Here is a 13,233-nt window from a genome sequence, read left to right as displayed (position 1 = left end):
GCCGTGAAACCAAAACAATGCTAAAACGCTTGGTAGAGCTGAGTGAAACTGCAGAGTTGGGTGATAATTCTCTGTGGGTTTGTCACTGCAAGTGATTACATTACACATTACACATAGTTGTTGATATAAAAATATCGATTATAGCAGCTTTAAAGTCATGTTTTCACAATAGATAATAACCTATTTAATTAGAATGATTCATCCAATACATTTCGTGAAGGGATAACATGTATATAACAACATAAAACTCTTTGGCGGGTAAACAAAATGTCTTGCAACAATGATCCAACCTTAAATCTAAGCCAAACATCTTAGCACCTGGCCAGTCATTAAGTGACTGGCATTGATAAACAACCCTAACAACCTGTACAGATATGGCTATTTGTACTATGGGGCAGTAAAAATCTTACTTATTGCTCACTTAACCACTATTTTGGCTCACAGCTTAATGTTTTTTTGTTTTAGTTTTCTTTGGTTGGTTACCTGTGCCAGTCGGGCCTCAGTCTCGCCGATATCAGCTTTGGCTCTCGCTATGGCCTTTTCTGCTGCTGTCTGGGCAGTCTTTGCATCCACCAGGGCCTGTTTCACTGTCTCTGCTGTGGTCTTCACCCCCTCAGCACGATGCCTTAACAACAACATAGTGTTACTGACAGTGAATGGAATGCTCTTAGTTAGTACAAATAATTCTATACCAATACATTTCTTTTAAGTCTGACTCTGCTCTGACTACCTTGCCCTCTTGGCATCCAGCAGAAGTTGCTCTGCCTTGCGGACATCTCCCTGCGTCTGTTCCAGGATGGCGTCCACATTCGAAAGGCTGCGAACGCGTTCCTTGATTTCATCAGCAAGATGTCTGATCTGGTGGGGCGAAGCAGGGATGGAGAGCTCCAACACGCGGTTCGCCACTGCCTCAATGCTGTCTGGGTCTGCACCCTCCTCTGAGAGGAAGACATGAGAAGTGGCCAAGAAGTTGACATATGAGGATGGATTAAGAGGCAACATGACTATTCTACATGTTCTTAGTAAACTTGCAAAACGTACATGTAAAATATATCATGTATAAACCCAGCAGACTGTCTGACTCACGAGTAAGGAAGTCTCTGATTTGTTTGATGAGGTCTCTGAGGTCATTGTTGGAGCGCTCCACTTTGTTCTTGGTGGCGGTGGCTTTGTCCAAAGCTGCTTGGGCTTTACCCTTGGCCTCCTCTGCCTTGGTCTTGGCCTCTGCCACCTGGATGAAAGGCAGAAATGCTTTTAGAGGACACAAAAGGCTGACAGATACAACTTTTTTATGTGCCCACTTTCACTCAAATCTGTTTTGTCTAAGTGGACATATGTCGCAGAATGCAGCTGCACTGCTTACTCAAAACCTACAGGCTGAATGTCATTTTAGGAGTCTAAGCCCTCACTCCATTCTGAGAGGCTCAGTCTGTGATGTACTGTGGAGGAACGCTGGCACAAAAAGAAAGTGAACAACTAAGGATGTGAATTAGTGTAAAACTATATACAGTGAGAATTCCACACAGTGGCAAAAATTTAATTACAAAAGAATTGCAAGGAATCAATATTTACATCAATATTTCGTCTAGCCTAACAGCACATGTGACGCTATATATTTGAAACAACTGAAGTACAGTAACTATAGGTCTCATATGCCTCCATACCATGGTAAAGAGTCCCTCCACCTCTCGCATAGCTTTGTTCAACTCCTTCTCTGCATGTTTGGCTCTCTCCAGGGCATTGTCAGCTACTGCTACAGCACCGTTACAGTTTAGGCCTCCACAGTGACGGTTCCCTTCATCGTCGCGGCAACCTGCACCCCCACAAGGACTTTCTGCACAGGGAGCATCACCTGGGGCGCCGCAAACCTGTTGGGACAGGTGAACATGTACTTTTTCATATAAATAAATATTACCCTATTCAAATGTATAATTTCCGTGAAAACAGTATGGACAAATGTCACAGAGAGACAAGCAACTAGAAAGCTAAAGCACGAGAGCTATATCAAGTGAACACTAGCCAGTGAGCTAGCCAGTGAGATAACCAGTGGCTAGCCTTAACTAAAGCTAAACTAAATTTCCTTAGCTGCTGCCTGTAATAGAAAAATATCCATTTTGATAACCTTTTTCTTATTCCACATAACAAAATGAAGCAGTAGCTAAATTCCGACAAGATGGGAAAAAAACCCAGCTAAACTCCTGCTAAAGCTAACATAACTAGCTTAGTCGAGTAGCAGTAACTGCCATCTCAGCTTTTGACTGCAGTGGAATTCATGTTATTCGGTGTAGTTAAGAAGCTATCTTTAAATCATATATTTAAATGTATTATTTGCAGATTACATTATTATTGATTTCAATATAAACAGTAGACAGACAGACACAAAGCAAAATAGAGATACATTTAATCTCTATGAACTATGGGCCGTAAATAATAAAAAATAAAGTTTATTATCTTAAAGAAACTAGTGAAAAAGCTAAAAGACCTTTTTTGTTGATACTGTGTGTTTTCCCTTGAAGGCATAAAAAAGAATTACAACAGTTTTATCTCTTATGTAGTTTACCACCATGCCTGAAAAATTTGTAATCATTTTTTCTCAATTTCACTGCTTCTGTAGTTACTTCTCTCTGCCTTTGTATAGCGTATACATGAATCAAACTTCATCAGTGCTAACAGCTGCCTCAAATAATAAAGAATGTGATCAAACCTTCTCATTGATCTTCTTTATGTCCAGGCCCTGTGCTCTGGCGTTGAGGTCTCCAAGCGCACGCTTGTTAGCAGCATTTTTACGGTTGAAGTCGTCCTTCTTGGCTGCGATGAGGCGCTCGGTACGGCGGCGAGTGTCTGCAGACTGGCTGACTGTGCTGGGCCTGGTGGTTGTTGATTCATTGGCACGCCGCTCCGCATCACGGGACTTGTTGTAGGAGCTACGGATGCTGTCGTACGCACCTAAAGAAAAAAAGTACATTTTCACTTACTACATTTCAGATTAATCGAACTGATGCTGGAGTAAATTTGAGGACTGTTAGGGACTACAAATTCTTGACTCAGTGATGAAAAGAGGAAAAGGATTGGGAATAATGGTGCTGCATGTGAGGGAACCTGAGTAGGAAAAAGTGAAGGAACCTAGAGTGTGGTCAGTTAATGGAAAGCTGACAGCAGCAGAAAGTTTGAGGTAAGAGTGTGAATGGTTGAATAATGAGGATCTATCCTCCCTCTTGTTCTCACCTAGGAAGTTGGAGTTTTTTAGGATATCCAGTTGGTGGTGTAGCTGCCCTGAAGTGAGGTTTAGTTCTTTAGCCTCTCTCTCCAGAGCACTCAGCTCCTTGCTTGCCTCAGAGTTGCTGTCCTGGACGATGGTTAGGTCTCCTTCCAGACGGTTCAGGGTGTCAGTGGTCTCACTGATTTGGGCTCTGCAGGGCAAGGCAAGAAGTTGTTGGGGGATGGAATTTGTAATTCTGATATTATTTAGAATGTACTTTCTTGGACAAATTTAATACATCTGCTAATGGAGAGAAGAGAATTTTCTTGACTCGAAAAGCAAAACATTTTTTTTTCTCAAAATGTCCTAAATCAAGTATCATTATTTTGCTACTGCTACCTTATGTGACAGAAAAAAAGACTTTGGATGGATAGTTTCACATGGGACTAAATGCAGTGGAATGTAAGAGCTGTACCTAAGATCTTCAATAAGCTCCATTAGGGTAGCGACGGCTGCAGCAGTGGCGTTGCGTGCGTTAACAATGCCCTGAGCTTGTGCCAGTTTCTCCTCCAGGTCCCTGAAGGCCTTCTCATAGGGCCCAGTCAGCCCAGTGGTCTGAATCTCATGGGCACGCTCTGCCAGAGCCTTGGTACGCACTGCCAGGTCCTGGTAATGAGACAAAATTATGAAGAGAAAGAATCAATCAGTTATCAATCAGTTATTTAATATGTAACATTTGGGAGGATTGGACCCCCTCTATTAAACCGCACCTGCACAATGCGATTCCAGTCCCCGAAGCACTGGTGACAGGGCTGACAGTTGGGGAACTGGCCAGAAAAGCCTCTGGCACATTGGTCACAGCGGACACCTGACACCCCCTGCTGGCAAACACAGTGGCCAGTCATCCGGTTGCACTGAGAGGTCTCAATGCCACGCCAGTCACAGTCACAAGCTGGAGGGGCGAGAAGGAGGAGGGAGTGTGCAGTGAACAAAGGACCTAGTTTATAATGAGAAAATCTATTTGTTTACGCTTATGTAACTATGTTAACTGCAAAAACAGAGTTTATTTATTGATTATTATATAATTAAGATATTGTAAGGCCTCACCCTGGTGTTACTGTTCTGAAATGAGCTAAAGTAATTAAGAGTTGAAGATGAAGATAATGTTATGAAGACAGAGGCATGGCGTCTGTGAACTTCTAATTAGCTGTGCACACATTAATTGTGCTTTAGTTGTGCATACAGTATTACCAAAACAATTTGCAATTTATCAATTTACCACAAACCTGCTGCATGCATTATGTCTTTATGTTTCTAACCTCTGCACTGTGTCCTGGGGTCTCCCCAGTAGTTCTCCTGACAGTCTGTGCAGGTCTTCCCTCCAAAGCCGTCACGACACTGACACTGCCCGGTGAACTGCACAACAGGGAGTGGAAAAATGGAAGCATGACACATCAGTTTCTTTTGTTTCTGTCAATGTGAATGAATGTGAATGTATTTACACTTATATTGCATCATGAGATGTGCTTATTTGAATGTGTTCAGGTCCAAGTGTTCCCTACCTCATTGCATGAGGAGGTGACTGAGTTGTTGGGCTCACAGTCGCAGGGTTCACAGCCCCTCCCGCTGGCCAGGTTCCAGTGGTTGGGGGCACAGTGGTCACATGTCAGACCTATGACATTTGGTAGACACTGGCACTGCCCTGTGGCACGCTGGCACACACAGTCCTCTCGCTCCATACACTGGCTTTGGTCAGTACCCAGGAAGTTACATGTGCACTCTGAAGGGCAAAGAGACAAAAAGAAGCATGCCATCATCATGATATTGGTTTTTTTTTAAAAATAACATTAACATGCAATTCAATGCTAGACTTTTTTCACTCACTCCTGCAGTTGCGCCGGGAAGCGTCCCCGAAATAGCCGCTCTTGCAGATGCCACAGTTGGTGCCCTCAGTGTTGTAAAGGCATTTCCTGCATTCTCCGGTCTGCCTGTCGCAAGCCTCCATGTCTGACATGTCTATGTTGTTGTTGCACTGGCACGGCTGGCAGCGCCCTCCAGGCTGAGAGGGGTTGCCATAATAACCCGGGGCACATTCCTCACATCGGGCACCTGAATTGAATTGAAAAAGCAAAAAGGAAAGCGAACAAGAGTTACAATACAAAAGGAGTGGAGCGTGGAGATCTGATCATTGCATAATTGAAATAAATTTGAAATAAGAATGGGAGATGTGCTCTACAGGATTTCCCAAGCTGTTTTTAGGGTGTATGAAACAGCAGGAAGCAGGACACAGCAGGGTGAATTTACAGCAGTACAATTGTTGGAGAAATTTGGGGTCCTCTGAGTAGTTTTATGAGTGTAATACAACTTCTGACACTGACTAAAGTATGGTTTCACAAAGGAGGCCTCAGGCCCTGTGATTATGTTGTTTGGGGTTATGGGGCACTAGATGTTCTGTACTGATAACTTGGGATGGAGTCTCTTTCTTTGTCTCATCTTTCTACAGATTTACGATAGATGATGTAACCTGTAAACCACCGCCCACCATTCTGCTATAAAGTATACCGTTTTGGACATAAAGTACTGTGTTGGCTGTGCCCATGTGTACACGCTGCCCCAATGCTTCTCTGTCGACAGATCTGTGTTTGTAATAAATCCATATTTTCATGTAAGGATAATTGAGGCTCTCTGAATTATTCTTTATTGAGGACCATCTCATCAGTACAAGTTTTTCTTCAACAATAATCAACAGGTAATCTTGGTTTAACAAAGGAATGAGAACCCACCTCATACAACTGGATTTTACCAAGTCCTAGACTGGGACTAAAATGTTTTCAGTGGATACTTCCATTGAAAGAAACATGTTAGTCTAAGACTTGGCTTAACCCATCTCTGCAAAGCATGACCATTATTATATTAATACAGTATGTTACTAGAATCAGTTTTGTTACTTATGATCACTCAATGGGGTTTGGTTAACCAGCTCTCATTAGTTAAGTGTCATCACACCCTAGTTCAGTAGATTATTCAACACATTACTATACTCGTTGATTACATAATAGACTATAAAATTAGTCAGCAGTCATTCACATTCGGTGATTTTGGCACAATGTCTCAGTCTGCTTCAAGAAACTCCACAGAGACAGATGTAACCACTACAGGCATACCCTGGTTTGCACAATAGTATCCCACACTGTGCTGTATATTACGTTTGGCTGCATCTGTAACCATACCTGTCATGAACTACTTGTATATACTGTACCATACAGCTATAACAATAGTCAGGCAGAGTACTGGATTCTTTTGCCAGTTAGCCATTATTGTAGTTAGGCTGTTTTCCCTCACTGTATACTGTCCCTTGTTGCTTGTTGCTGTCCCTTCAGATCAGACTCAAAATAAGAAATACTTGGCATAATTGAGTCTAGCAGGAAAGGGAGAACAGAAGGAAATAAGAGAAAAAAGGAATGAGAAGGTGGGGAGAGGTAAAGAGTAGGGCTGTGCTGGCAGAGTAAAACTGAAGTACAGGGAAGATTAGAAAGTTGTATGAAGGTCAGGAATGAAAGAGAGAGGGGGCAGGGAGAAGCAGAAATAGTGGTGAGCAGAAGGAGGGAGAGTTGGGTTGAAAGCAAATGTAATCAGCTACAGTTTTTCATGTCCTACCTCTCTCTTCCTGTACATTTGAAAGCCAGTACCCCTGTCCTGCTTAAGCTTACAGATAGCTCATAAAGACATAGTGGACATGCAGTGTATAGCCTTCAGTGAGCTCCATTGTGCTTTATCTGAAAAGCCAGGCTGGTAAAAAATAAAAAAAGTGACATCAGTGTGCTTATCCAGGCTGTATGGCTGTATTGTTGTATCAGTGCAACTCTTTTTCTCTGGGAACTGACTGCTCATCCACTTCCCAACATCATTCATTCACAGATAAAGATGAACAGTTAAACCTATTTCAAACACAAGAGACAGAAGCTGACCCAGACTCAATCCCTGTGTATAAACATGTACCCATATTACCCTTCCTCACAATTTCTCCCTTTTTACTTTGAAGGGTATATTTTTTGAGTGGAAAGCCATACTTGTTGACACAATCGCTCAAAAATATTGATTCTGGGTCAGGTCCTTGTATACAGACCTGGTTCAAATCTTGTTTGGAAATTATTTAACCACTATAATAGTATAATTCTAATATATTTTAGGGACAATTATTTGTCTCTTTAGTGCCATATGAAGCATTTGAAAGGGTTTGACATTTTTCTTTGAGCCAGGTCTCACACATGGGCAGGAGTGCATTGTGGCACAGCACCTTTGATGGGAGGGGTGCTGAAGCCATGCATGGGTATTATTGGTAAAGTGGAGGGTTGGTGGAAAATAGAGGAGGAAGGGGGGAAGGGACGGGGGTCAACCATCATTACTCACGCTTAAAAATGGTCACCCCGGAGCGTTTAACAATCCCTGTGCCAGTAATACAAGGGAGGGAGGAAATGACACACGTTACCATTCACCAGAGCCCACTGAGAAACATCATTTGTACCTGATTTCACATAAGCTAGAAGATTGGAGTTTTATTCCTGACATTTTTCAGAACTGCTCTGGAGGAGGATATAACCTCAGTCGTTGACTCAGTGGGTCGACTTGAGTAACCTCGTTTTTTTAGTTAGTACAACTTAGTTCACTAAAAACCTGAATGCTGTGGTAGTGAAGATGGACTCACATTCGTGGTCCCCAGAGGATGATTCCTAGTGATTTTGATGACCCCCTGACCTTTTCTCTAGCACCACCATCAGGTCAAACGTTTCCCTTTGACCAACATTTTGTTCCATAGAAAAAGTATCTAAACAAGAGTCTACAACCATGTTAGCAGCGTTGTGAGGCTGTATTTAGAAACAGCAGTGCTTTAAATGCTAATGTCATGCTAACATGCTCACAATGACAATGCTAATATGCTGATGTTTAGCAGGTATAATGTTTACCAAGTTCACCATCTTAGCTAACATGTTAGCATGTTAACATTTGCTAATTAGCAGCAAACACAAAGCACCGCTGAGGCTGATGGGATAGTCATCAGTTTTCTCCAGAGTTAGCAATGGCAGTCGGTCGGTCCACCACTTTGGTCCAAACTGAAATATCTCAAAACATATTGTACGGATTGCCATGAAGTTACACACAGACGTTCATGACATTCCCATTAGCCTCAGGTGTACTTTGTGTTTATTAGCTAATTAGAGCCACTCACAGAGTAGATAGCATGGCTGTAGAGTCTTGTTTTGAGGGTTCATCTGAGTCACTGAGGTTATTTATACTGTAATATCAGTTCCTACTTAAACAAAACTTCAGTCTGCTACAAACTAGACTACTGATGCACTGATACTAAGTGAGATTAAATGTCACTATTAATTTGTCTTGTAATATCAAAGGTATCTTTCAGTTTAAAGTGGCCCACTGAGGTGCCCTTTGGCTTGATAAAACACATCACAGACACAATTACACTTCATATATTTGATTCAGAAGAGGTTTTGTAGTGATATTTTAAAACTCAAACCTTGACACAAAGTGCATTATGAAGAACAGTATGATAATGCAGTACTATAACGTTCAGGTGTGCAACAGGTTCAACAGGTATTTACAATGTCATAGTTCTATAGAAAATCAACCATCCTCTTTAGTTAAAATGCATTTCTATGTGAAATTCATTGTAACTACAGAGACACACACACACACATCTGGACACACAGTGATTTTATCAGCATCACTTGCTGAGGATGAAGAGGAGAAACAAAGCAGAAAGCAAGGACTGATGGAACAGGAAGGACAGAAGAAGAAATATAGAGACAGAGCAAGAGTATAAGCATCATCTTAGGTTTACCTGTGTAACCCTGGTTACAGTTGCAGATAATTTGTCTGTTACGGTTGTCCTGGTAACAAGATGCAGCAAAGTGGCGTCCACTATTGGGCCCGTCTGGACAGGGGCACGGACGACACTGACCACTGGACGCTATGCCCAAAACTGGGTTACCATAGTAACCATTGGCACACCTACAGAAATGACAAAAACGTTTACTCAGGTAAACCCCATAGTTACTCAGCTTGAACAGGGAATACGCAAGGAGAGTGTTTTAAGTCAAAAAAAAAAATCAGTATCAATTGATTTACAGCTGTTCTATAACTACAGTAAAACAAGAACACACAAGTGTTCCATTTTTAAATTTAATTTAATAATACTGACGTGTTATTTTGTGCCTAGTAAAAACAATCCTGTGAACTGTAACTAACCAATGTGCTTACTAACTTTGCAACGACAAAGTAGAAATATGCATATATGCAATTTTCAATTATTATTCAAAGTGACCAAGCAAATAAGAACTGAGAAGTTTGTTTTCTGATGACCACAAGTACATTTATAGTCTCCAAAGCCTTTAAATCCCTTTCTTTATCCCCATATCCCTATGATATTTTATGTTTAAACTGAACCTGATCTCATGAAGCTTGGTCACCTTCACACTGAAACATCACCTGTCACACTTGTCTCCTCCAGTGTTGTCCCTGCAGTTGATGCAGGCTCCGCTCCTCTGGTCGCACTCATCTGCGTGTCCGTTACACTGGCAGGGTCGGCAGCTGGGGAAGCCCCAATGACCCACCTGGCATCCATCGCACCGCTGACCAAACGCTCCTGGACGACACTGGCACTGACCAGTGAACTTGTCACAAAGTCGAGTCACTGAGCCTTCCAAGCTGCAACCGCAGGCTGGACAGAGGGAGGAAAAGGATAAGGAGGGGCATATACGAAGGAGGAGGGGATGACAGGAGGAAGTGAAGCAGAAAGGAGAAGGAATCAAAGATAGAAAAAGAAAGGGGGCATGGGAAATAAATAATTTACATAAAGGGGCTTTGGATATGTGTCCTTAGAGACAGTAGAGGGCGCCAGCAGCATATAATTAATCAAAGGCACGGCACATAAAGCGTACCGTAGAATATGTAAACTCAGCTTACCCCGCAGACTTTTGTCACTTTAATTTGTAAAGAGAATAAAAGAACAAAATGCAAGAATAAAACTGAGTGCCAGTATTGTCAGTAGTGTGTGAGCTCCAAGAGATCTGATTTCCAGTGAAACTGCTTTATTAGCTGTTACTGTCTGTACCTAGCAAAGGCCTTACTAACGCCGGGGGACACACAGGAGGCGGAAGCGCCGCGATGCGCCGCGAAGCGATCCGAAGCGCTGCCCATGTTAACCAGTTGGGCTGTTCAGACAGAGCGCGGTCGGCTAGCGCTCAGCAACGATAGTTTCAGCATCTGGTCTATTTTTCATGCGTGCCACGAGCGAATCTGGCAAGAAAACACACTGATAATCTATTATAAACGATATTGATATTATATATGATATGAATGATCTGATTCTGATAAATAATATCCCATGCTTGCCAACCCTTTTGATTTCTCTGCCCCTCTCCCACCTTTTGTCGTCCCCCCACATGATAAAATATCAAGATCTGCCCATCCACTATATTTATTAGAAATAGTATCACTGCTGTTTGTGATTGTGTATTTTAAATACATAAAATAGGTCTGGATTTCAAGGTAAAATTAAAAAGGCGCAGAGTTTCTCACCTATGCAGCCCGAGGGTCCAAAGCCATAAGTTCCCGGAGCACACTGGTCACAGCGTCGACCAATCACATTGGGCCTGCAGCGACATTGGCCCCCGCGGACATCACACATGGAGCTGATGGACCCCTGAGGATCGCAATTACAAGCTGGAGGAGGACAGAGAAGCACAGGCATGAAGGCACTGAATGCTAACATATTGGAACATCCTGCACATTGAATCCTGGGAACAAGAGGAACAAACAAAGGCCGATGACTGAAAATATCTATATGACTGTGAGGCTAACATGATTAATTATTAGTTCACCCAACTATGTTGCACAGATTTACAGCTTAAAGTCAGCTGAGATTTTCCTTGATTTTGTTTTGTGTAAGGAAATACAAACTATAATGATTCTGCAGCAATTGTGCATAGTTTGTATTTAGAGTCGTGTTCTGGCCGCCTGGCGAATGTAAGTCCAATATTCACTCTCTCTTAGCTCTGTTTTTGGTCTCTACCAACTCCTGAAGGAAATATCTGGCTCTTTGGCTGCTAAATGCTCCACTGTGTTCACCAGCTAGTTGCTAAATGTGTCTTGCTGTGAGAGCGGTGAGAGTGAACCAAAATAGTAAAGTTGCAAACAAAGCGCTGAAACTATAAAGCTGCAAAAGGCCGAGGGGAGCTGCAGATTCAGGAGATAATAATATAGGTTCATCACTACGAGCAAAACCCTTTCACATTGTCATGTTGTTTTCACATTATCATTTGATAAATACCATATCCTGCAACCAACCAGGTGGTTGATGCTCATGCAGAGGAGAAAAGCATCAAGGAACAAGTAAATGGTTAAACAAACAATAACTTGAAACATTTCTGAAGAAATCTTTACCAATAAACAAATTACACATGTCAGCTTCACTGATCCCAATATGTTTTCTTTTCCTCCACAGGGAAGTCAGGGTAAAGGTCATGTAACCCTGCAGCCTACTGCATTGTAAACATCATAAACGTCATTCAAACAAGGCAAAAGACATTTTAAAGAGCCTTTTTTCACTCACGCAGAGCCCCGTCATTTATGATGGCCGACATGCTGGTGATTAGCTTGGCACAGGTGTCACTCATCAGTGGGCGGGTCACACTCTTCGCCCCCTCATGGCAGCGGTACCGCTCATAGGTCTGCTTCCTGTTGTTAGAAGCTGGATCCCCTGCGTTGAACATCTCCATGGAGTGGCGTGGCATCAAGGCAATCTGGAGCGAAGAGCAGGGATTTATGAAAAGGAGAGAGAGGGAGGGTGGAATGAAAACTACAATTTCTTCATGAGTCAGATGCTTATAGGACTGGAAAAAGAAATTCATCTTACAGAGTCCACAAGGAGTAAAGCATTGGCCGCTCCGTTGAGGATACTGTTGGCATCCTGATAGCGTCTGAACTCAAAGCGGAGCGTGTAAGTCACACCTCGCTCCAGACACACAGGCTGCGGAGGGACCATAAACCTGGAGCAAACAGTCAGGACACCGTTGACATTCAGAGATTGTTTATGTGTGAGTGTGTGTGTGTGTGTGTGTGTGTGTGTGTTTAAGCCACAGACCTGGCTCCAGCCGGCAGGGAGACAGTGAGTCTGTCATCATCTGGGATGGTGTTTCCACAGGGGCTGCTGGTAGGAATCGGCCCCGGACGAATCACTGTTATTCGCACCTCCTCCCAGTCTCGAGGCATCTATTTAGAATCAGCGTTATATGGTTAATATGCAGTCAAACATATATTGATCATGAAATATGAGAGTATGACAAGGGGAGAAGGACAGTTGCAGAGTAATGACTACCTGGATGATAGGAAATCAATCACAAATGCTTTGGAAAATGCTTAACATGTAAAATATACATGCTTTATAGGCAAAGGGCTGAAACATGCAAAAGCACCAGCATGCTCCTTTACGTTAATAGTCAGTGGAGCTTTGTCTGAACAGGAAAGGCTATACATAGTTGGAGGAATAGTTTGAAATTTTGTGACATACGCTTATTCTCTTTCTTACTGAGAAGAAGATCATCACCACTCTCATATCTGTCCATCAAGTATGAAGCTGGAGCCAGGAGATGGTTAGCTTAACTTAGCATAAAGACTGGAAGCAGGGGGAAACAGCTAGCAAGGCTCTCTCCAAAGGCAACTGAATCTGCCTGCCAGCACCTCTAAATCACTCATTTACACGTCATAACTTTTCACGTTATATCCACACAACCCAAAGTGTAAAAAGTTGTGGTTTTACGAAGGGTTATGTGCGGGACTATTTCCTGGCCGGGTGCAGTGACTTTTGAGTCTTCTTGTCACCGTGAGTGTGGCAGGCAACTAGCAGAGAAAGTCACTGCTCCCGGACAAGAAATAGATAACCCCGGGAAAAAGTTATGAGAGTAGTCTTCTCATCTAACTCTCAAGAGAGAGAATAAGCGTATTTCACAACATTTTTA

General features: G+C 42.6%; 1 protein-coding gene across 3 annotated transcripts in view; it reads right to left on the bottom strand.

Annotated features, from left to right (window-relative positions):
- Nucleotides 1-13,233, bottom strand: part of lamb2 (laminin, beta 2 (laminin S)) — a 53,316-nt gene that overhangs the window by 4,390 nt on the left and 35,693 nt on the right. For 2 of the 3 annotated variants that reach the window (XM_044211359.1, XM_044211361.1), the window contains exons 16-33: nucleotides 12,360-12,487; nucleotides 12,132-12,264; nucleotides 11,829-12,018; nucleotides 10,796-10,939; nucleotides 9,704-9,935; nucleotides 9,057-9,226; nucleotides 7,610-7,645; nucleotides 5,084-5,308; nucleotides 4,762-4,979; nucleotides 4,519-4,615; nucleotides 3,970-4,151; nucleotides 3,675-3,865; nucleotides 3,226-3,410; nucleotides 2,705-2,946; nucleotides 1,665-1,868; nucleotides 1,087-1,231; nucleotides 731-938; nucleotides 484-625 (exon numbers count right to left, since the gene is read on the bottom strand). In XM_044211359.1, coding sequence (XP_044067294.1) covers nucleotides 484-625; nucleotides 731-938; nucleotides 1,087-1,231; nucleotides 1,665-1,868; nucleotides 2,705-2,946; nucleotides 3,226-3,410; nucleotides 3,675-3,865; nucleotides 3,970-4,151; nucleotides 4,519-4,615; nucleotides 4,762-4,979; nucleotides 5,084-5,308; nucleotides 7,610-7,645; nucleotides 9,057-9,226; nucleotides 9,704-9,935; nucleotides 10,796-10,939; nucleotides 11,829-12,018; nucleotides 12,132-12,264; nucleotides 12,360-12,487 — 3,072 coding nt within the window. The remainder of the gene's footprint in view (nucleotides 1-483; nucleotides 626-730; nucleotides 939-1,086; nucleotides 1,232-1,664; nucleotides 1,869-2,704; nucleotides 2,947-3,225; nucleotides 3,411-3,674; nucleotides 3,866-3,969; nucleotides 4,152-4,518; nucleotides 4,616-4,761; nucleotides 4,980-5,083; nucleotides 5,309-7,609; nucleotides 7,646-9,056; nucleotides 9,227-9,703; nucleotides 9,936-10,795; nucleotides 10,940-11,828; nucleotides 12,019-12,131; nucleotides 12,265-12,359; nucleotides 12,488-13,233) is intronic. The other variant, XM_044211360.1, reaches the window with a different exon arrangement.

This window comes from Siniperca chuatsi, linkage group LG10, assembly GCF_020085105.1.
Source record: "Siniperca chuatsi isolate FFG_IHB_CAS linkage group LG10, ASM2008510v1, whole genome shotgun sequence".
NCBI lineage: Eukaryota > Metazoa > Chordata > Actinopteri > Centrarchiformes > Sinipercidae > Siniperca > Siniperca chuatsi.
This window is presented reverse-complemented; position numbering and strand designations above follow the sequence as displayed.